General features: G+C 40.7%; 1 protein-coding gene across 1 annotated transcript; it reads right to left on the bottom strand.

Moving 5' to 3' along the window:
* Positions 1 to 2157: 2157 nt before the first annotated feature.
* On the bottom strand, positions 2158 to 20845 carry LOC148899580 (tetraspanin-15). The gene is made up of 8 exons (XM_088994934.1): positions 20550 to 20845; positions 16812 to 16997; positions 16375 to 16449; positions 16164 to 16259; positions 13659 to 13775; positions 7565 to 7615; positions 6932 to 7048; positions 2158 to 3356 (listed from the first exon to the last, which is right to left on the bottom strand). Exons 1-8 carry the CDS (start codon positions 20634 to 20636, stop codon positions 3021 to 3023), a joined length of 1065 nt encoding a protein of 354 aa, XP_088851060.1. The 5' UTR covers positions 20637 to 20845; the 3' UTR covers positions 2158 to 3020.
* Between the last annotated feature and the right edge of the window lie 1912 nt (positions 20846 to 22757).

Below are 22757 nucleotides of genomic sequence, written 5' to 3'. Positions count from 1 at the left end.
ACGACTTGAGTGAAAGGCAGACAGGTTGTCGGCAAACCACAGGATGTAAATAAGAATTGGCAGCAGTTCATATTAACATTCTCACCATCAATGGGTAGAACTAAACATACGGTTCCAGCACCAAAAGAACTTCTTTAATTAATACTGCACATGCAAGATTTTCATATTTTTATTGAGACTTTGAAGTTCCTGGGAATCACACTTAGTCAGGACATAAAATGGAAGGGCAAAATTGTCACGGTTTGCAAGGTGGTGATGGATGGCGGTTGTGGATCCCAAAAAGCAGGCAGGAGGGAGCAAGAGGTTATGTTTGACAAATTGTATTAAAATAAAGTCAGCAGGAACAAAATCTTAAACATCAAAATCATCTGAACAGAAAAAATACAAAGTATCAAAAGAAAATCAAGATTAAAAATCCGGCGAGGTGAAACAAACACATGCACAGCATACCATGCATACAATGACCCGACGCCGAATGGTCGTGCCAGGAGTCCTTTTGACTGTCACTGATTGTGACGAACAGCACCTGCGAGATTGCAGGCAGGGCTGACAGAGCTACCCGTTGGTCACCAATCCGAACGTGGCAGTCCGCCACTGATCGGGACGACCAGCACCTGTGCTTACAATTAAGTTCGTAAGCTGAGGTATCATAGTACTGTATTATAAAATACGCTTACACAGTTTTATTATAAAATGCATTACTAGTCCTTACATGTTTTGTATTACTCAGCTAATTTTGGTTGTTTTAAAATGGAACTATTCCAGTGTTTTAACAGATGTAGAAGTGAGTTGTCTGTTTTTTTTCTTCTTTTCGTTGATGATATGGACCTGTGAAACCATAATAAACTGTAAAACTTCCTGATTCTTCTGAGGAAGCAGGGCCTCCCACGAGACAGTTCTACACAGCTATCGCCGAATCAGTCCAGTGTTCCTCCATCACAATAGAGGCGGCCACAAAATAGGACAAATCTGGCTCCTACTCTAATCAGAGGCACTGCCCTACCCATTCTGAAGGATTTGCCTTTTTAGCTTGTGCCAGATGCTAAAAATCCTACCCTTGTTTACCATTAATTATCAGAGATTTAAAGTCAAGCTTAACTTTTATTTGTATTTTTTTCTTTGGTTAAGCGAATTCTTGAAATGATTCTAAATAAGAACCAAGACAAGGGCATAGAAAATCCGACTGTGTCCCCCCTGCCCATCACCGCTTTCAGTTAATCCCTTCAGGTAAGCGCTATTGAAGCATGCGCAACAAAACCAGCAAACATTGGAACAGCTTCTTCACTCATCACCATTGAGTCCTGAAACAGTAACTCAATGCCATGGTGGCTCTTTGCATTTTTGCACACTCTTGTGGAATAGTATTACCACACTGATCATTATAGCTCCAGCTCTTTACATGAACAATCATCATTGATCTACACTGATTAAGTACAAGCAGTTTTAAAGTACTTTTGGTTCATTGCACACCCAAAAATTGCACAAAAATGACCGCGACAAATAGTGCAACGATTATATGCACTAACTACACAATTGTCATCGTAATGTATTGCACCACTGATCTTTCTCTCTGCATATTGTTGCACAGCTGTCATAAGTTGGTAGTACGACTGCACAGTAGTTTGTTTACTGTACAGAAAGTCTTTAGATATTTACAAGTCATCTCTTTGAAAAAAAAAACTTTCAATCTTATAATCATGATAGGATCAGTAGCTCATGTCGTGACGATGATCAACCCCTCCCCCCCTCAGAACCTTGTCACATCTTTTCGCATCTTTCACAAAGCATTTACAATTGTCCTATTCGGTGTGTCAGGACACCAGTCAGAACTGATTCCATCAGTTTTGCCTCCGACCGCACTGCATTGATGATTGTGCCAAAATGAAGACATCCACCATTTAAATTTGCCTCGTTTAAATTAGCAATTGTCATTTTCTGCTGGAGCAAATAAACACATTGTGTCATCACCTCAACCAAGGAAGTCCACTTTCACCACGATCCTATATTATATTGGCCATCAAAACCAATCGACTGATGAATACCAAATGTGTTTGTTTTTGTCTCCTCCTTGATACAGTTTCTTGTATTTATGTGAAGTTGTAACTGTTCACTTGTAGTTTGTGGACAACAGAAAAAAAGCAAACTAATACACTCAAATCAATAGACAAAGTCCAGTTTATTGACAAGAGCAGTAGTGTTGGTTGGTACAAGGCAGGAGCTGCAGGGAAGCTCGTAAAAGTGGTCAAATACTGTGTTAGCGTGACTGTCAAACAGCTGCTATTGAACAGAGTTGTAGCTTGTATTATCCCTTTTGCTGTCCCTTAAATGATGGAAAGAATAGAAACTATTTAAAAAAATTGAAAAACTGAAACCTCCCATTTGTAAGCTTCAAATGTAAACAGAGTATCATTTTACGAATAATTTAATTCATACATAGTACAAAACATGCATTCCATTATTATACCACAACTATGTGTTTTACAGTGTACATCGACAACACAGATCCAACCGAGATCATAAAAAAAAAAAACACAACCTGTACACATACGTCACAAACGTAAAGCGCATGACATACGAGCTAGTCCTATTTGCTCAACATTAAAAAACTTCCATTACTCTACAATTATTATGTTGTTGTTTTTTTTACACAAGGTACAAGATTCATCCTCTAACTATTGGGCTGTCTGAAACAGCCTGAGGTAAGCTCCAACCATTGAGATGAAATTAAATTAAATCCAAATTAAATTAAAATGTGACCCAATGCCAAATATCTTTCCAAACAAGACATTTCAAAACTGTAAACGGGAAAGATAAAAATAAAAGCCAATGCTGCAGGCTGTTTGTTCTCAGAATTTCTAGTCAACAGAACACTCAAAGAGTCCAAGTATTTTGGATCCTTTTGCTTATCAAATTCCCTTGATCCGTCAGCAGAGTGTCAAGCCTATAGTAGTGCAACACAAATCAAACAACTGAAATGATCACAATGTCGCAGGGAAGGCAGCAAAGGGCGACAAGACCGGTCAGTGTTCCCTTTTCAGCTTGCGTCCCACATCTACCTCGTCCAGCCCGCTGGCCGACCTGGACTGTTGGAGCTCGCGAAGCTGAGCGTGTGTGCGAGGCGGCTGCTTCTTCAGCTTCTGCAAGTGAATGTCAATAGGGTCCAGTTCGGGCTCGGAAGCTGGAACGGGCAAGTAGCCGCCGTCCCTTGGCAGGCACATACACCATCCGGCGCCGGCCAGGTCAAGCTCGCTGTATTTGAACTCCAGCTTCTTCAGCTTGAAGTCCACCATGTCGACAGATTCGCTCATTTCCACCAGAAGGTTCCAAAAGACACAGCTCAGGATAATGCCAAGCAGCTGAAAGGAAACATGCACACGTTGTGAAAAAAATGGTGTTACCATTCAAAAATATTTGATAATTGATTCAGATAATTTGAATGGCTGCTGATAGATTTGTTTAAAACATGCGTTTCCTCATTATAACACCACACACCATATCTACAGAACACACATAGCAATTTATTGAAACAAGACCATGTGACCTTTTAAAAAATATATAAAATGAAGAGGGCGGGCCCAGTGGTCCAGTTGTTAGCGCGTCAACCTCACAGTACACAGGTACTGGGTTCAATTGCAGTTCCGGTCTCCCTGTGCGGAGTTTACACATTCCAAAAAAATGCATGGCAGGCTGGATTGGACACTCCAAATTATCCCGAGGTGTCGGTGTGAGTGTGGATGGTCGTTTGTCTCTGTGTGCCTTTTGATTGGCTGGTGAGCAGTTCAGGGTGTCCTTCACCTAATGCCTGATGACGGCGGGGGTAGGCTCCACCACCACCCGCGATCAGAATCAGAAAACCTTCAATCGTCCCAAAATGGGGAAATTTGCATCCTTGTGAGGATGAAGCGGATCAGAAAATGGATGGAGGGATATGCAATGGAGGATTGCATTTTGGTTTGGTCCTCGGCAAGCCTTCAACTTCTCATGTGGCCGCTTTGCAAATTAAATGCCAATTCCTGCACGGCACCAATGAAATCTACTGACCATAATTGCCCAATTATCATTTTCATCCAAGTAAACCAGCCTCCAATATAATTGGCATGTGTGTATGTTGTGTTAAAAGCCTTACTTGATAATAATTATACTTTGAGCATCATTTCTACTGAGTGATGAATGGAAAACAAGTGATTGTGCACATAATGGCACCGGTACCGGCTCAAAAATGAACAATGTCGAGTGTCTCTAACTAGACATTAAAAATTGAATAAACTGCAGTCTCAACTGTGCAATTTAGTTGAGGTTCTGTTGTCTGTGTTAAATTAGTGTGGTGAAACAGCAGATTAAAAGGTCATCATAATAGAGTTGCTCAGCACACCAAATCACACTGGCACAGAGATGTAAAAGCAAACGCAGCTCACTGAGCCCTCAGGCCGATGGAGGTTGGTTTTCTGTCAGTCTTTATACAAATAGTCCAACCAATAAATAGACAACTCAGATAAAAAATCTGAAAATGAATAGAGGTAATGTAAATAAGTGTACACACAATATTATAATTGGGGGATGTGGCTGAGTTCAGGAAAAAAAAAAAACAATGACTTCCATAAACATGTGAATCGGGAGTCAGCAAACACCCGTCGGTATTGGAAGGGCCTTGCGTTAAAATAAAACAAAAACAATATTGCTGTTGTGGACATTTCCTGACAGTTTTGTAGTTCCATCTTCCAGCAAAAGCCGTGGTCCATAGAGGGCTTTCACTGCATTATCAGAAAGCCTTTAATCATCCCACAATAAAGACATTTGAATTAGGGTCATCTTAGTGGACATCTCAGTGAAGTCCGAAAGGTAGAAAAAAAAATCCAAGACATTAAATCTACACAACAGAACACAAAGTAGAGAAAATGTGGCACAGCAGTGACACTAACAGGAACTCAAAAAGGAAAAGCCAAGAAGAAAACTGGTCAGGGAGGGTCTCATGAGGCCAAAACAATGGGGCTGGCACAGACTCAGGTGGTAGAGTGGTCGTCTCACAAGTCTCAACCTGAAGGCTATGAGTAAGATCCTGAACACTCGTGACTTTGTCAAAGTGTCCTTGAGCAAGATACTGAACGCCGAGTTGCTCCTGATGCTGCGTCATCAGTAGGTAAAATGAGGAGACATTGTCAAACCACAATGAGTACCTCAAAGGTATAAAAGTACTATGCAGGTCAAGACCGTTTACGCTTTATCAGGAAGCGGGAGGAATTTATGGAGCGTATTACATGTTTGAACAGGTGACACCAATCTGCAGTCATCATTTTGAATGTCTAGGCTATTGGGTTTATCGGGATGGTAGTTATTGATTAGAAAGAAAAAAAATACAATAAAAGCGCACAAAAGCATGTGGGAAAATGTAACAGAGAACAACGTAAACGAGCTTCAACATTTTTTCCATAATTCCAAAAGGTGTGTTTGCTGCAAAGACAATATAAATCAAAAGAACAAAATACATCCAATAAATCATGTTGATGCCAGCAAGAAAATCTGGGATTAGTCAAGGTGGGTGGAATTAAAATAGTTCACAGTAGTCCACAGTAATCACAGTAATCATAAGCAAAAATTGTCAGGCTTGTATTAGAAAGAAAAAATGTGTCAGGAAAAGCATCATTGAACAGCTGAACTTTATTTACATTTAATTTTAGGCACTTGACATGGATTGGATTGGATATGCCTTTATTAGTCTCACAGTGCAGAAATTTACATTTCACAGCAGCAAAGTGATGAAAGGAATGAAAGTAGAAAAACGAAATACATGAGCTGCTGGAAAGGCAGCCACTCTCGCGGCGCCGTCTTGAAGTCAAAAGAACAAAAAAAAAAAACTAAATAACAAATAATATGACAGCATGGAGACCATATGACAAAACAAAGACACAGAGAGACATTCATTCTTCAGGACTTGCTGTACCCTCTTTGTGATGACATGAAACAGTTCTAGATGAAAGAGGAGAGGATCAAAGCGTCTTTCCACCAGTGGATCAGGGACATCATGGTGGAATGTGCATGTCAACTACAAGCTAAATGTTGAAAGCAAACACGCAGCTGTACCATCCATTGACAAAAAGAGATTGTCTCACATCTCCTGTTCCACATAAATCTGCTTCAATTCCAAGCCGCAACAGGTCCACATGATTGCATTTGTGTGCTAACTCCCATTTAAGATTCATTCGAATGTGACTGGGTAAGTATGAGCACAGCGACACACCTGGCGATAAAAAATGAATTGAGCAAGAGCTTTACTTCTCTTCTTTCCTCGGCCCATTTGAAAAATTTAATTTTGATTCAGTAAGGAGTTACAGATTACATTGATGGTGGAAAATGTTTTAGTGAGTTTCTTTCTCTTGCACTCATTTTTTAAAATTGCAATAACCGGGCATTTGCACAGGGATGTCAGCGGCTCCCCTCTCCCGGCAAATTGGCGTTTTCATGTTTATTATGTTTGTTAAAGTAATTAGGAATAAGTGCCTTGCATGCTGGGTCCGAGAGGACAGTAATTTAATCTGTGCTGTATGTCATACATATTCGCATATTTGACAATAAAGCTGACTTTGACTTTGATGTTTTACAGCCCCAAATGTTCACATGAGATGGGTATAGTTGTCCCAGTCCTAGTTGTCCATGCCGCAAAATGGTGTTATTGTGACTGTTTCCAATAGTGTGCGATGCTTCAGAACTGAATCAGACATTAAATAATACTTGTTGGATACAAACGGTTTTCACGTATCTCTTCATTTGTGAACTTGTGATATGCAGTTATCACAGTGGCTTGGAACTACATTGCAAATGAGAAATGCGAGGAGAGGGAGGAAAAAACTGGGCTTGCAGTCTTGGGCCCAGTGGAGGACGGGGGGGGGGGGGTGGAGGGGACGACAGACTGTTGGTACCTTGACTTTGAAATTACCTGTGGCAGTCCGATGGCACAGCATAGTCCGACAGTTACTCCAATGTTGTCACTCATCCAAAGGTTGACTGCGTGAATGCAGCCTCGCACGTGGATCTCCTCTTGCAGGCTTTCACGCTGATGTACAGCAAAAACAAATAAATATAATACCCTTAAGTTCCAAATGGAAAGTGCAAAAAGTCAAGAACTTTGTGAAAAGGCCCTTTTTGCATCTCCATATACATAATTTTCAAAATTGTAACATTAACTGACAGGAGAAAGGGTGAGATCCATCCTTGAATTGATGTGTCTCATCTGGAAACCGAAAGAAGACCATGCAAATCGCCAGGACCTTTTCTTTTGTTCGAACAGGTTTTTTCTTCGATCCACTTGTCAGATTTCGCAATATCATTATGGAAAGTGTATTTGACAAGGCAGAAATGACATTCATGAATTCAATTCATTCTTGCCTAAATGGAAGTGGGTGTATTCTAATCAACATTCCTTGTCTTTCCCATCTCCATACGTATCCTTCGTCACCAAACTGTTGTGTCAATGTTTTTCATTATCTAAAACACGGCAACATTCCTAATGGAAGTATCACGCCACTACAACAGAAGATGTGCACGGTGGAAATTATACGATTTCACATACCTGTCGATCCAGAGCCTTGGAACCACACAGTGTGTTAATAACCTCTCCTACCTGTGGAAAGAACACACAATGAGCGCGTCTCGAACTAGACACTAAATATGGGGATGTAATGGAACAGTGGATTGCTCCTCTCATGGGGTTAACATGGATTGTGGCGGTGGGTTGTTCAGGTCACCTGCTTGCGGGAGCATGAATTTGTGCGCTCGAAAATGGTAGCCGTGATAGCTGGGAATTGATAATGGTGGCAATGTTGTTTGTCCATGTTCAGCCTCTTGAATAAACTCTTCCCCCACTACGTGCATGCATTTGAGTGTCCGACGGGGCAACTGGCATTCTTATTAATCCAGCACAGTTACACCAATTCCAGAGACCATGTCAGGCACTTTGAAGGATAACGAGATGGGGAGCACAGAGCTGCTTCCCCCAAGGACTACCATTTTATTTTGAGAGTGAAATGAAGGCTACAAATGAGAAAATGTCTGCCTGCACAATATAGACTTGAAAATAATTAGTATTAGAAAGTAGAAGGCGCATGTTACAATATTCACCAAAGGGAAATAAAACGAGAAAAAAGTCAGAACCAATACAGGTCCAATCATGTTGTGAATCATGCCAATTGAGGAAGGGAATGTTTGGAATAACAGTACTGTAACCCCAGCTGCATATAGGCCAGTCGCTGCAATTCAATGGCAGAAGACAATACACACACACACACACACACACACACACACACACACACACACACACACACACACACACACACACACACACACACATATATATATATATATATATATATATATATATATATATATATATATATATATATATATATATACACAGTAAAGTCTCGTTCTATCGATATCGGATATATCGATAGTCCCGGTTATATCGATACTATTTCTATGCACGCACGGAGAAAATTACATGCAAACAGGGTCGGATATACCGATAGTCCCGGTCATATCGATATTTTTTCGGACTCCCTTGAATATCGATATAACTAGACTTTACTGTATATATATATATATATCCAGTGAGACTTAAACTTACAAACACCTTAAGTTACAAACTTTTTGTCTTACAAACGTCAAATTTATGAAAATTAAACCTTATAATAAGCACTATTTTCATAATACACACCCACCACGGCTGGCGGAGTGATCTTCGGCGGAAGCACACGACCGAACAGCACCAGAGGTTAAGTTACCAACAGTCCTTATGGAAGTTGACTCTCCTTCCATAAGCCATCAACAACCATCAAAAAGGTAAATAAAACTTTATTTTACAGCACAGTTTATTTCTTTAATTACAGTCCTCATGTAATGCGCCTGTCTTTCCAAACAGCAATTCCCTTTGACCTTCGACCTCCAACGCCATTCCATCAGCCATAAATGACCATCACAAACGTAAATAAAGTGACTTTATGATACAATGCAGTGTATTTCTTTCATTACAATACAATAGCACATTTATTATACATAGAATAAGGTATGTTGTGTGTAGTTTTAAGGCTTATTTAGTTGAAAAGTATATTTTATGGAAACCCGGGAACGGATTATTCCCATGTTAATGGTTTCCTATGGGAATTTTTTTTTGAGACACACACTTTTCGCCTTACACACTCTGTCTGGGAACCAATTAAGGTTGTAATATATATATATATATATATATATATATATATATACATATACATATAGTAAAGTCTCGTTATATCGATATCGGTTATATCGATAGTACTTCTTATTACGATACTATTTCTATGAACGCAAGGAGAAAATTTACATGCCGCAGGATCGGATATATCGATAGTCCGGTTATATTGATATTTTTTCCTACCGGGAATATTGATATACCGAGACTTTACTGCACAGGTGTCAAAGTCAAGGCCCGTGGGCCAAATCCGGCCCGCCACATCATTTTTTTCGGCCCGCGAAAGCAAATCAAACTTGTTAAATTCCATGATGATTGCTAAAATCTTAGCAAAAATTTCATATTTTTGGATGTCAACCACAATAAAAGTCATTATTCTTGACTTCAGATTTGAAAACAAGTTATTCATTAATTTGCTGTGTGCTCTATGTGTAATATTTGAAGGGATTTAAACATTCGAATGGGTTCCCCAAATTCATAACGGCCCTCGAGAGGAAACCATAACTACAATGTGGCCCGCGGCAAAAAATTACTTTGACACCCCTGCTTTACTGTGTGTGTATATATATATATATATATATACACACATACAGTGAGACCTCAATTTACGAACTTAATTGGTTCCCAGACAGAGTGTGTAAGGCGAAAAGTATGTGTCTCAAAAAAAAATTCCCATAGGAAACCATTAAAATGGGAATAATCCGTTCCCGGGTTTCCATAAAATATACTTTTCAATCGCAAGGCACACAAAGACATACAACAGTCACTCTCACACTCACACCTAGGGACAATTTAGAGTGTTCAATCTGCCTGCCATGCATGTTTTTGGAATGTAGGAGGAAACCGGAGGACGCGGAGAAAACCCACGCGGGCCCAGGGAGAACATGCAAACTCCACACAGGGAGGCCGGACCGCGACGCGAACCGGTGACCTCTGCACTGTGAAGCCGGTGTGCTCGACTACCGGGCCGCCCATATATAAAAAAAAAAATAAAAAAATCCTCGTCTCACCCACCATGGGTGGTGTCTGTCCCCATTTCAGCTCGGGTCCTCTACCAGAGGCCAGGAAGCTTGAGGGTTCTGCGCAGTATCCGTGCTGTTCCCAGCACTGCGCTTTTCTGGACCGAGATATCCGATGTTGTTCCCGGGATCTGTTGCAACCACTCGTCGAGTTTGGGGGTCACTGCCCCAAGTGCTCCGACCACCACAGGCACGACTGTCACCTTTACCTTCCAGGCTCTCTCCAGCTCCTCTCTGAGCCCTTGGTATTTATCGATTTTCTCATGTTCCTTCTTTCTGATGTTCCCATTACTCGGGACCGCTACATCCACGACAACGGCTTTCCTTTCCCCTTTATCTATGACCACGATATCTGGTTGGTTGGCCATTACCATCTTGTCAGTCTGTATCTGGAAGTCCCACAGGATTTTTGCTCGGTCATTCTCCACCACCTTGGGAGGTGTTTCCCATTTTGACCTTGGGGTTTCCAGTCCATACTCCGCACAGATGTTTCGGTAGACTATGCCAGCCACCTGGTTATGGCGCTCCATGTAGGCTTTCCCTGCCAGCATCTTACACCCTGCAGTTACGTGTTGGATTGTCTCAGGTGCCTCTTTGCACAACCTACACCTTGGGTCTTGTCTGGTGTGGTATATCCCTGCCTCTATGGCTCTGGTGTTCAGGGCCTGCTCTTGGGCAGCCAGGATGAGTGCCTGTGCTGTCCTTTAGGCCAGCCCTCTCTAGCCACTGATAGGACTTCTTGAGATCAGCCACTTCTGCTATGGTTCGGTGGTACATCCCGTGTAGGGGCTTTTCCTCCCATGATTGTCCCTCTTCCAGCACCTCATCCTCTGTTCCCCATTGACTGAGACATTCTCTGAGTACATCATCCGTTGGAGCCTTCTCTTTGATGTATTCATGGAGCTTGGATGTTTCATCCTGGACAGTGGCTCTCACACTCACTAGTCCCCGGCCTCCTTCCTTACGGCTTGTGTACAGTCTCAGGGTGCTGGACTTGGGATGGAACCCTCCGTGCATGGTGAGGAGTTTTCGGGTCTTAACATCCGTGGTCTGAATCTCTTCCTTTGGCCACCTTATTATTCCTGCAGGGTATCTGATCACTGGCAGGGCATAGCTGTTTATTGCCCGGGTCTTGTTCTTGCCATTGAGCTGGCTTCTGAGGACTTGCCTCACCCGCTGGAGGTATTTGGTCGTAGCCGCTTTCCTTGTTGCTAATTCGAGGTTGCCATTGGCCTGTGGTATACCGAGGTACTTGTAGCTGTTTTCAATGTCTGCTATTGTTCCTTCAGGGAGTGAGACCCCTTCAGTGTGAACTACCTTGCCCCTCTTAGTCACCATCCGACTACATTTCTCCAGCCCGAATGACATTCCGATATCACTGCTGTAGATCCTGGTTGTGTGGATCAGGGAGTCTATGTCCCTTTCGCTCTTAGCATACAGCTTGATGTCATCCATGTAGAGGAGGTGACTGATCGTAGCTCCATTTCTGAGGCGGTATCCATAGCCTGTCTTGGCGATTATCTGGCTGAGGGGGTTCAGTCCTATGCAGAACAGCAGTGGGGAGAGTGCATCACCTTGGTATATGCCACATTTGATGGACACTTGCGTTAGTGGCTTGCCATTGGCTTCAAGTGTGGTTTTCCACATCCTCATCGAGTTTGCAACGAAGGCTCTCAGGGTCCTGTTGACCTTATACAACTCCAAGCATTCATTGATCCATGTGTGTGGCATCGAGTCATATGCTTTCTTGTAATCAATCCAGGCTGTGCACAGGTTGGTATGTCGGGACCTGCAGTCTTGAGCGACTGTTCTGTCAACCAGCAGCTGATGTTTGGCACCTCTAGTATCTCTACTAATGCCTTTCTGTGCTTTGCTCATGTATTGATCCATGTGTCCACTTATCTTAGCCGCAATGATGCCTGACATGAGCTTCCATGTTGTGGAGAGACAGGTTATTGGCCGATAGTTGGAAGGAACTGCACCCTTTGAGGAATCCTTCATGATCAGGATTGTTCGCCCTTCGGTTAGCCATCCTGGGTGAGTCCCATCCATCAGCAGCTGGTTCATTTGTGCTGCTAGGCGCTCGTGGAGAGCTGTGAGTTTCTTTAGCCAGTAGGTGTGGACCATATCCGGGCCTGGTGCCGTCCAGTTTTTCATACCTGAGACTCTTCCTTGTATATCTGCCGCTGTGATGGTAACTGGGTTCTGTTCAGGGAGGTTGCTGTGCTCCTCTTTCAGAGTCACCAGCCATTGTGCACTGCTGTTATGTGCGACCTCCTTCTCCCATATGCCTTTCCAGTATCTTTCAGTTTCCAGCCTTGGAGGGTCTGCTCTGCTGTTAGAACCCTGCCACTGAGCGTACACTTTCGCAGGTTGTGTTGCGAACAGCCTGTTTATTCTTCTGGCCTCATTCTCTTTCGTGTACCTCTTTAGGCGACTGGCCAAGGCCTGGAGCCTTTGTTTGGCAGTTTCGAGTGCTTCAGGTATGGTTATCTGCATGTACCTCTTGGGTATTGGCCTTTTATTCACACCTCTCTGGGTCTCCCTCAATTGACTCACATCTTTCCGAGCCGCCTTGATCTTGGCCTCCAACCGTCTTTTCCATGGTGGGTAATGAATCTCGTGGCTCTCATGGTTGCTCTTGTAGCCAAGCATCTCTAGGATCACTGTTGCTGAAGCGTACATCCGTTCATTGGTTTCCGTGATCGTTCCGGTCGGAATCACTCTCAGTGCTGCATTCACAGTTTCCATGAGACTTTCAGGTAGTACGTCACATAGCCGTTGTAATCGATTTCTTGGTTGCCCAGTTTTCATTCTTGCCATAATCTTATCCCTCAGGTCAGTTGCTGCTTCGCTCAGCATTTCATTCATTGGGGCTGGCTTGCCTCCCAATCTCTAGTCTAACCTCTACCTCTGATGTGGCAGCCTGGGGCCCTTCACCTCGGAATTTGTGTTGTACCTCATCAATCTCAAGTTGTGATAGCAATTGCCGTTTGTGGATATTGGAACACTGAGCTACTAGTTATGTATATATATATATATATATATATATATATATATATATATATATATATATATATATATATATATATATATATATATATATATATATAAAAAATCCTCGTCTCACCCACCATGGGTGGTGTCTGTCCCCATTTCAGCTCGGGTCCTCTACCAGAGGCCAGGAAGCTTGAGGGTTCTGCGCAGTATCCGTGCTGTTCCCAGCACTGCGCTTTTCTGGACCGAGATATCCGATGTTGTTCCCGGGATCTGTTGCAACCACTCGTCGAGTTTGGGGGTCACTGCCCCAAGTGCTCCGACCACCACAGGCACGACTGTCACCTTTACCTTCCATATATATATATATATATATATATTTCAATTAGAATCCACCCAAACCACCCATCCATCCACTTACTCACCTCTCGGCGGATACAGCATGTATATGGAACTCCACACGCTAGTGGGCCGGTACCGTTACAGAAGTGGTATTGGTTGACTCCCCAGTCCTTATATTCATCTCCCCCACAACACGAAAACTGGATCAAACAGAACAAAGCAATTTAGTGGCACTGACCTTTCTGTGCATCTGATTCATAATGTCTAAAAGTGAAAACAGGTGCTCAGAACAAAGCAGACCATTGATGACAAAATCTGTTTTTATAAGGCAAATCTCAGACAATTTAAATCACTTTGGTCAGACTGCTCTCAATTACTGGAGGATAACTCAATTTCTGTAGCACTACATGTCGCACCGACAGGTGGCTGCAAAACTAAGTATAAATACTGTAAGTAGCACCGATGCCAGTTCTTTTTTTTTGCGCTGATATTAAATGCAATGTGGCTAGACAAGAGACAAATAGAAAACGTAGATAGTTTTTAATGGTTTGATTCAACCCAGAGTGAAGCAGGGCAGGCACACAATGTAAGAACAAATGTTTAACATGTTCTGAAGTCAAATGCAGAAAACACACACATTGTTGGTAAATAACATGCCATAGCATACATTCTCATGAGAATTTAACTAGTGTATGCAAGGGGTCCGCAAAAAAGAGTAGAGGGTGGTTCACATTGCAGTTTGTGAGTCAAAATTCCATTTTGCTTTTCAATAAAATAACTGAGAATCACAGAGTATTTTTAAAAATAATTAAAGAGTGGAGGCTGTCCCAAACAAGTTTGCTGGGCTGGATACACACATGTTAACGTGCAACAACAACGTTCCCAACATCTATGGTGGGTGCTACTTGCGCCATACCAGCTGGATAGCAAAAGGCTTTGCCTGGATACCAGTCTGCTAAACATGCTGCGGAGTCACTCTTAATTCGTAATGGTGCAAAATGAAAAAGACTGAATCACTGGGGTATTGCTTCTGCTAAAATTACTAGATGCATCATTAACTCATATTTGCCCTATTGTTACACCTCTGTATAATGGAAAGTATTGTCGATGAAATCTTGAAAAGTTTTTAATCCATATCCATAAAGCAATGTCCCAACATAGCAAAATTAAGCTATGAATCAGCGAGGCTTTGCTGCCAATTGGTTCGAACATGGTTCAGAGCTTTTAAAAAGTGACAAAATGAGCATTATTAGCAGTATTGCAATTTCAGCAGAAGATGTTTATAGTCAGAACAATGTTTCTGAATAACCCTTAATTTAATAAGTTGAAGTTTAAAACTGTCACAATTATTCATGGGCTCAAAGTCGAGAAGGCGTGACCGAAAGTGTTTCGCTTGATCAATTGCACCAAATGAACAATGTTGCTTGGCTTAGCATATGCGATTCTGATGGCCATCGGCGTTTGAGTGTGCTTTAAGAGTTTTAATAAAACCCAGAGTTAAAGTTTCCCATAGAAATAAACACACAACAAATATAATTCCACACATCCATGTTATATTTATATAAAAAACATGGCCTTGTTTATAAATCACCACTAGCGCTAAGTCAAATGCTAACAAAAAATATTGACAAAGAAACAGAATGGAAAAATAGCGCTCTTCAAAGTTGGAAATTCTTCCGAATGTGTGATAAATGAGTTTGATTAATAGTTTAATTGCAACTGATTTCTGTTCTGACTTTAAGTGTCGACTCCATCCACGCTGAGCTTCATGAATCGACATGAAGCAATGATGAATACAGACGCTCCCCACCTTACGAACGAGATACGTTCCGAGCGGTCATTGGTAAGGTGAATTTGTTCGTAAGTTGCTTCAGTGCTATATTTTGTATTGAATGTATGTTTAGGTCAAACACTATATGGGGAAGTATAAAACACAGATGCTCTAACAGTCGTAAAATGAATTCACACCTACTGTAGTACGACGACATATAACCTTGGGTCTTCAGTTACTGAAGGTGCTGGCACGTAATTACTGAAATGGGTACCAGCAGCCTTTAAGTTTTGTTATGCATCATGTACTCCTGGAGAGTCAATTGAGAAGAGGGATTTCCTCCCCGCCCACATACTCTACGCAGCCAATCGTAATCGAGTTCAGCGGATTGGGCCCTGAACTCGCTGGCAACACTTCAGCATACCGGGGCCTGATTGGTCAGCCTTAGTGTCCGTCGCATAAACATACAGCCCTTGAAACTTCCGATGTGTCCGTGTACGTGAAGCACAGTACGCAGCCAATCGCAAGCGAGCTCAGACGGAAAAAGGCGCGCAATACAAAATCTAACTTATAGCATCTCTGTCCGAACATTTTTTGACATACTGTACCCAAAAAATGTTGGGATGTACCGTTATTCGTAACTCGAATGTTTGTAAGTGAGGGACTGTCTGTAATTGCTTTAATCATCGGAATTTCTATCCTAGTCAAACATAATTGTGATTAGTTTTTTTCCACCGTGTTCCAGCCCTACAATGCTAATCATTTAAAATATATAGCTCATCTTTTTATAACGTGAATCCATTTTTTAACCAAATACCTTTTCTTGCACGTAGTCCAAGATGTTTTTAAAATCCAGGTCATCGTAGTAGTGTTTGATTCCCTCTCGTATGCTGCTTTGAAACAAGGACGACGTCTGGAACGGGTGACACCGTGAAAAGGTCAGTGAGTAATTACAAAATTTATTAACAAAGCGATTGTGAGCTCATTTTGATGAAAGGTGATATTCAGGAACGGTGCCACCAGTTTACCTTTTTCTCAAAGATGAGAGCTATAATGAGGGCGATAGCTTGGAGGAGAAGCAACACACAGAGAACGCAGAGGAACTGTGGAGGGACAGAATGAAAAATGTTGTATTGAACATCATTTTGTATTTTCACATCCAACACGAGACACGTCACACCTGCACAATGTAGTGAGATACAACAAGAGCTTCAGGGGAAAATAAATCTGCCGTTATCAAGAAATTTTTAGACTGCTCTTGCATCATATATGCATGAACATTTAAATTTGCTAAAATAAACAGTTGGTTTTATATCTTGCATCAAATCCTACAATAATGTGTGGCTATAATGGTATTGTTTGTAATTATGTCCCTTGCTTTTGTTGAGTAGCTCGAAGCCACTGACTAAAACTGTACCACAGAAAAGACATACCAGTATGGTACATACTTTGTCAACATTCTTACCATGTGCAGCAGGGTTTTATTATCTCTAAGGGAGCCAACCATGCCCACAAGTGAAACTGTGAACATCACCAGACCCAGCAGGATCAGCACCACTGCAGGAGCCAGGAAGAGACCCTCCAGGGTTCGATTTTTCTGCCTTTCCACTTCAGCATACACCCCCACGCAGAGCACACAGAGACCCACCAGCTGTAAAAAAAGATAATAGTTTTCTCTTAATTTCAATGAATTCTGATATGCTGTTGCGGTAGCGGGGAGGATTTCTTTGATGCTTGGAAAATTATTTGTAGCAGAGCAGTGACGCTCATCTGTTTCATATATTCTTCAATTGGAGGTTGTTTTTAGAATGCGTTATTTGAAAGAATGTCGGCATGGTGGTCGACTCATGAGAACGTTTGCCTCACAGTGCAGTGGTGTAGGCCATTACCTTCCTAGCCTTCCAAAGGTTAATACTCCAAATCTGGGGTGTCAAACTCATTTTTGTAGGGGGCAACTTTGGAGTTATGTTTTCCCGCGGAGAGCCATTACGACAGTAAACCTGAATGAATCGAATACTGTACATGTTTAATCGTCATGTCATATTATTGTACACACAAAAAAATGAGCCACTAGTTTTTAAATCAGTCAAGTACCTGTTCAAATTAGAGTACACTGGGTCACACAGTTATTGCAAAATCTCAGAATCAGAAAGCCTTTAATAGTCCCACAATGTGGAAATTTGCAACCTATAACAGCAAAATAGAAAGGGGTGGAGATGGGGGGAAGATAAAAACCAAGTATTCTATGCATAATAGAAGTGACAGAAGACCGAAATGTATAAATGCGCAAACATGTTTCATTAAAAGAACTGTACATCGTGCAAGTATAAAAAAAAAACATATTTGATATATGTAACTATATTGAGTCAACATAAGGTGACTGTGCTTTTTACAATGCAAAAGTCCTGTTTTTTCACTCACTGTTCACTATCACATATGACAAAATATTTGGACAGACACAATTTTCACAAGCTGGGCTCAACATGCAACCACACTGGACTTCTGACTGAAAATGAAAGAATTGTATATTTTTTTCCAATCACACCACATTTTAGGGGTTTGAAAATAATAGGACAATTAAGTGTAATCTAAATAAAAGGGATTGTTGTCAATATTTTGTTACAAATCCTTTTGAGGCAATCACTGAAGTCTGGACGCCATGGACAACACCAAACGCTGGCTTTCCTCCTCCTTGATGCTTTGCATAGACCTGTACAGCAGCAGCCTTGAGTTATTGCTTCTTTTCCAGGTCTTTCCACCTTAAGCCTTATCTTGAGCAAGTGAAATGCTTGTTTCTATTACTTTTGTTCCCCCAAAAAGGGTTATAATGGTTGTCTGTCTGTCAGAAACAATTGTGATGTCAATCCCAGTTGACAGCAAGTGGAAAAATGCCCACACCTTTAGTTGAACAAAAAAATTTACACTTCACTGCTAAATGCATAATCCCCAAACGTAATATTTATAGAAATGCTGTATTTAGATGAGTGGCATCGCAACATATTTTTGGAAAAAACCATTTGGGGCTTGACATAGTCTTTAAAAATCTCTCATGAATATTCTTTCATACAGCCGCACACAATTATGCCCAACACTGTTGGACTCTTGGGACAAGAGCATTTTACACTGGTATAGGTCTAAGAAGTTTCTACAGAATGGAAACGTGGAACAATGTGGCATGGCATGAAGTGGCTTTTTTAAAATGAGATATTTACCATGCAAATGTGCTTGAGCACACATTTCTTTCAAGTCCTTTTCAGGGACCTTGTGTATATGACTGATGATGAAAATTGATCAATGACCAGAAAATGCACCTTGACGTTAGGACAAGTAGGTAGAACAGAGGATCAAATGAAGGTTAGAGATTGGGGCGGAGGTTCACCTTACAGCAGGACAACAACCATAAACATAAAGCCAGATGGAATGGTTTAAAACAAAAAAAATATTGTTTTAGAATGGCCCAGTCAAAGTCCAGACCTAAATCCAATCGACAATCTGTGGCAATATCTGAAAACTGCTGTTCACAAATGCTCTCCATCTAATCTTGGTAATCTTGAGCTGTTCTGCAAAGAAGAGGCAAAAATTCCAGTCTTTAGATGTGCAAAGCTGGTAGAGACATACCCCAACTTGTAGCTGTAATTGCAGCGAGAGGTGGTTGCACCTGGTATTGACAAAGGGGGGCTGAACACTTTTGCATGCATTTTGCAAACATTTTTCCGTGTTTTTTTTTTAAATTTGAAAGTCATGTATAATTTTCCTTCAACTTCACAATTGTGAACCGCTTTGTGTTGGTCTTTCACATAAAATGCCAATAAAATATATTTATGTTTGTGGTCAGAACGTGACAAAATGAGGGGAAGTTCAAAGGCCCATGAATGCTTTTTCAAGCCACTGTCTATAGCTGAACAAAAATCTCACTTTCACTGTATATTTGGTTGCAAACAGGTGATTTTGATTAAATGCACAGTCTACTACTGATTGCAAAGTAATGAAATAGAGTCGTTTTTAGGAAAAGAGATTCTGTTGAAAGGTCAGTTACAATGCCACAAATAAGACGGCACTCAAAACATTATCATCTCTTAAATTAAATGAATGGCGAACAATACTGCATTAAGTAAGAGTGCCAAATTGTTGCACGACAAACCACCACAATAATGAGGATATTGTTGAATTAAAATCTCATCCACAATTGACAATCCAAACAAAAATTATCCAAGTATTAATTATTGTAGAAAGAGGCACAATTGTCATTGTTATCAAATTAGGTCTCAAGATTCAAAATGACATGTCCCTGATGGTGAGGCCTGCAATCCTAATTTGATTAAATGAATTTGGGACACAAGACTACTAAATAACAATAATAATACATTGTATTTTAGGTGCCTCCCGAAACTCTGAAGGATCATGTAAATCTGATCTTGATGGATCATTACAGATTAAGTACTGTTTGTTAATATGAAGTGATTAGAACAGGAAGAAAAAGCATGCATGCCGCTATGGTTTTACATCGGCAGAAAAAAATTTCCTTTAAGGGGAGTGCAACGCCCTGCACCACCAAAATGTTCATTAGCCGATGTACGATCAGTGAAGCTACGATAGCAAATTTCGCCAGCGTCAAGTTTGTCGGTTTTTCATAGTAATGTACATTAGCCATCAAATAAACACAATTACACTTTGCTTGAAACGGATATGCATTCTTCGTTTTGAAAGCTCACAGCTGCTAGCTAATATACCTACAGTCCAACTCCCGTTAGTGTGGCAACTTCAGTTGACATTCGCCAAAAGTAAATACCCAAAATGCTTGATGTTCATTCGTTAAAGACTTTCGATCATATTTACGATTCAAGGCACAGTCTTGAATTGCAAATATAGCATTGCATAACTGCCATATCACACTGTAAACCATCGTATCAATGGGTCTGATTTCATAGCAACCAGGCATACAATGTAGAAGTGTTATCAAATGAGAGGCAGTAATACTTATTGCTGCACACCGAATATTATGATGACCCATCCTGATTTTTTACTATTCGCCACCGGGTGTCTTGTTAGCATAATTATTGGTGTAAAGACTGAAGTTTAAAATCAAGTCTTCTGGGGTCTGGGTGTGCCTTGGGGATGGCACGCGTATTCTATTCAAGGCTCACCTCACCTGTCATTATTTTAACAATTACACGTGAATTAAGTAAAAGCAATTAAAACTTACCGAAAACAGCATCGAATAGACATTGAGGGTGAATTTGATGAAGTAATAAAAGTGGTTGCTTTTCCTCAATTCAGAATAGGGAGGCATGGCCTCTTGTGTTGTTGAGGCAAGCTAGGCAGTCGCAAACTACACTCCGTTTAGTTAGCGTAATGTTAAAATATTGTTATAAAAAGAAGTACAAATCACACAGTTAAAAACATGTTAAAGCGAGTGAACGTTTCTCTTCGCTTTTTATTTCAAATTATTACAGGTCTCATTTCGCACACGGTTGGAACAAAACACTTCCGTGCGACCGGCTCTTGTACGCTTTGTTTTGACTACATACTTAAAGGGCCAGTAGACTAAATCTCCACTCACGATGAGCCCAGCAAATTGGAATTGGGGATATTAATTTCAAACGATCATGGTAATTTTACAGTGATTAAACCCGCATTTCAACGCATGGTTAAGTTTTGCAAGTGTATGAACACGCACGGATCTTCATTTTTTTGGTCGCGTTCTTTCTATGTGTCAGAGGCATTCCCCAGATTTGTCCAAACCATTTTAATGGTCTCAAACTGTTTTTCTATCGACCCCAAATGTTGGTCATTTAAAGGACAACCGACATCATTTTTTTGTTTCCTAACTGACATCAGAAAAACGTTTTATAGCATCTAAAATACCCAAAACACACAGTATGATATTTTTATTCAACTGCAAAACACCAATAAAAATGACTTAGTGTCCAAAATCTGCAAAAAAATTGAGCTGTGAATTGGGCATTTTCAGAAAGTCAGTTCGTGACATCACACCAAGACGTCTTGCATTGCTGGAAAATCAAAACAATGGCTTCAGATTCGGAGAATATGCTTTCTTGTTACACATCCAGTTATGAATATGATTCAAATAGTTCTGAAGAGGAAAGCATACATGTTTGCAATCGATTAAAGAATTTATTCCGTGCCATTTTGAGGCAATATTTGGGGGGAATGGATCACCAAAAAAGAGGCACATAATGGCGTCCAAGCTGCTGTAAGGAATTAATCAGCCCGTTTCCACAGGCTGATAAATTCCTTCCATGGAGCTTGGTCGCCCTCATCTGGCGGCTTTTTGGTGCAACACGAAGTCTTCAGACCAAACAAATACAGCAAAATACATTGATGTGATGGAAGGACTGCTACAATGTGTCTTTTTTTCGGTCAGGGGCATTCCTTCAGTGACGTCACGTACGGACTCGTCTCCAACTCAAAAACAAGACTTCCTGAATATTCAGCGCGAGTCTTAAAACGTACAATATAGCTATATGCGGTGGAATCTTTGTAAAATACGCTCAGTAGAAGTCATTTGAAGCCATTTTACAAATTATGGACACAACTTGTCCGGAGACGTCGGTTGTCCATTAAATAAACAAACAAACAAACAAACAAACAAACAAACAAACAAACAGACCATTAAAATTGTTGGCGAACATCTTTGAGGGTGTTGGCAACCTCTAAGGAACCAGACAAAAACATTTGCAAACCTCTCAGTGAGATATGGCCTTTTAAACTTTTCGTCAGATTCACTGGACTGCATTAGCCTTTAATAGTCTCGCAGTGGAGACATTTACATTTCACAGCAGCAATATTATGAAAGGGAGAGGAAAGGAAAGAAAGAAATAGAAAAAATACAGGAGCTGAAATTTTAAAATCTGACTTCATAAGCAAATTCATATTCCATTGATATATAATTTAAATTACATATCGCAGCTCACTAAAAAAATGTTACTGAACTCCCCAAAATCAGGCCACACTTTGAAAACAAAGTTATTTTGGTGCAAACCAAAATATCACTCTCGTGACTACAAACGGATTACTTTTCAGTCTGTGCTAAACTAATCTCGACCTCTTGCTTCAGGTTACACCAGTTGTTGCCACCACTCGTTGGATATATTTGGCATACTCAAGACTGACATCTTTACAAATGGGTTTATGCCGTCACCAAGCTGGCCATGTGTCATGCTCACTTTCAAGAGATTATCAATGATCGAGTTGGTTTTCTTTTGACATGTTTTTGTTATTGCTTTTCCAATACCTTATTCTTCAAAATTATCATCAACAATTGTACAAATGTACATATATATATATATATATATATATATATATATATATATATATATATATATATATATATATATATATATATATATACAGTAAAGTCTCGTTATATCGATATTCAAGGGAGTCCGAA

The sequence above is a fragment of the Hippocampus bargibanti genome, linkage group LG04 (genome assembly GCF_051943395.1).
Source record: "Hippocampus bargibanti isolate YZ-2025 linkage group LG04, ASM5194339v1, whole genome shotgun sequence".
In the NCBI taxonomy this organism is placed as follows: Eukaryota; Metazoa; Chordata; class Actinopteri; order Syngnathiformes; family Syngnathidae; genus Hippocampus; species Hippocampus bargibanti.
The sequence above is the reverse complement of the archived record's forward strand: the minus strand, read 5'-3'. Positions and strand labels throughout refer to the sequence as shown.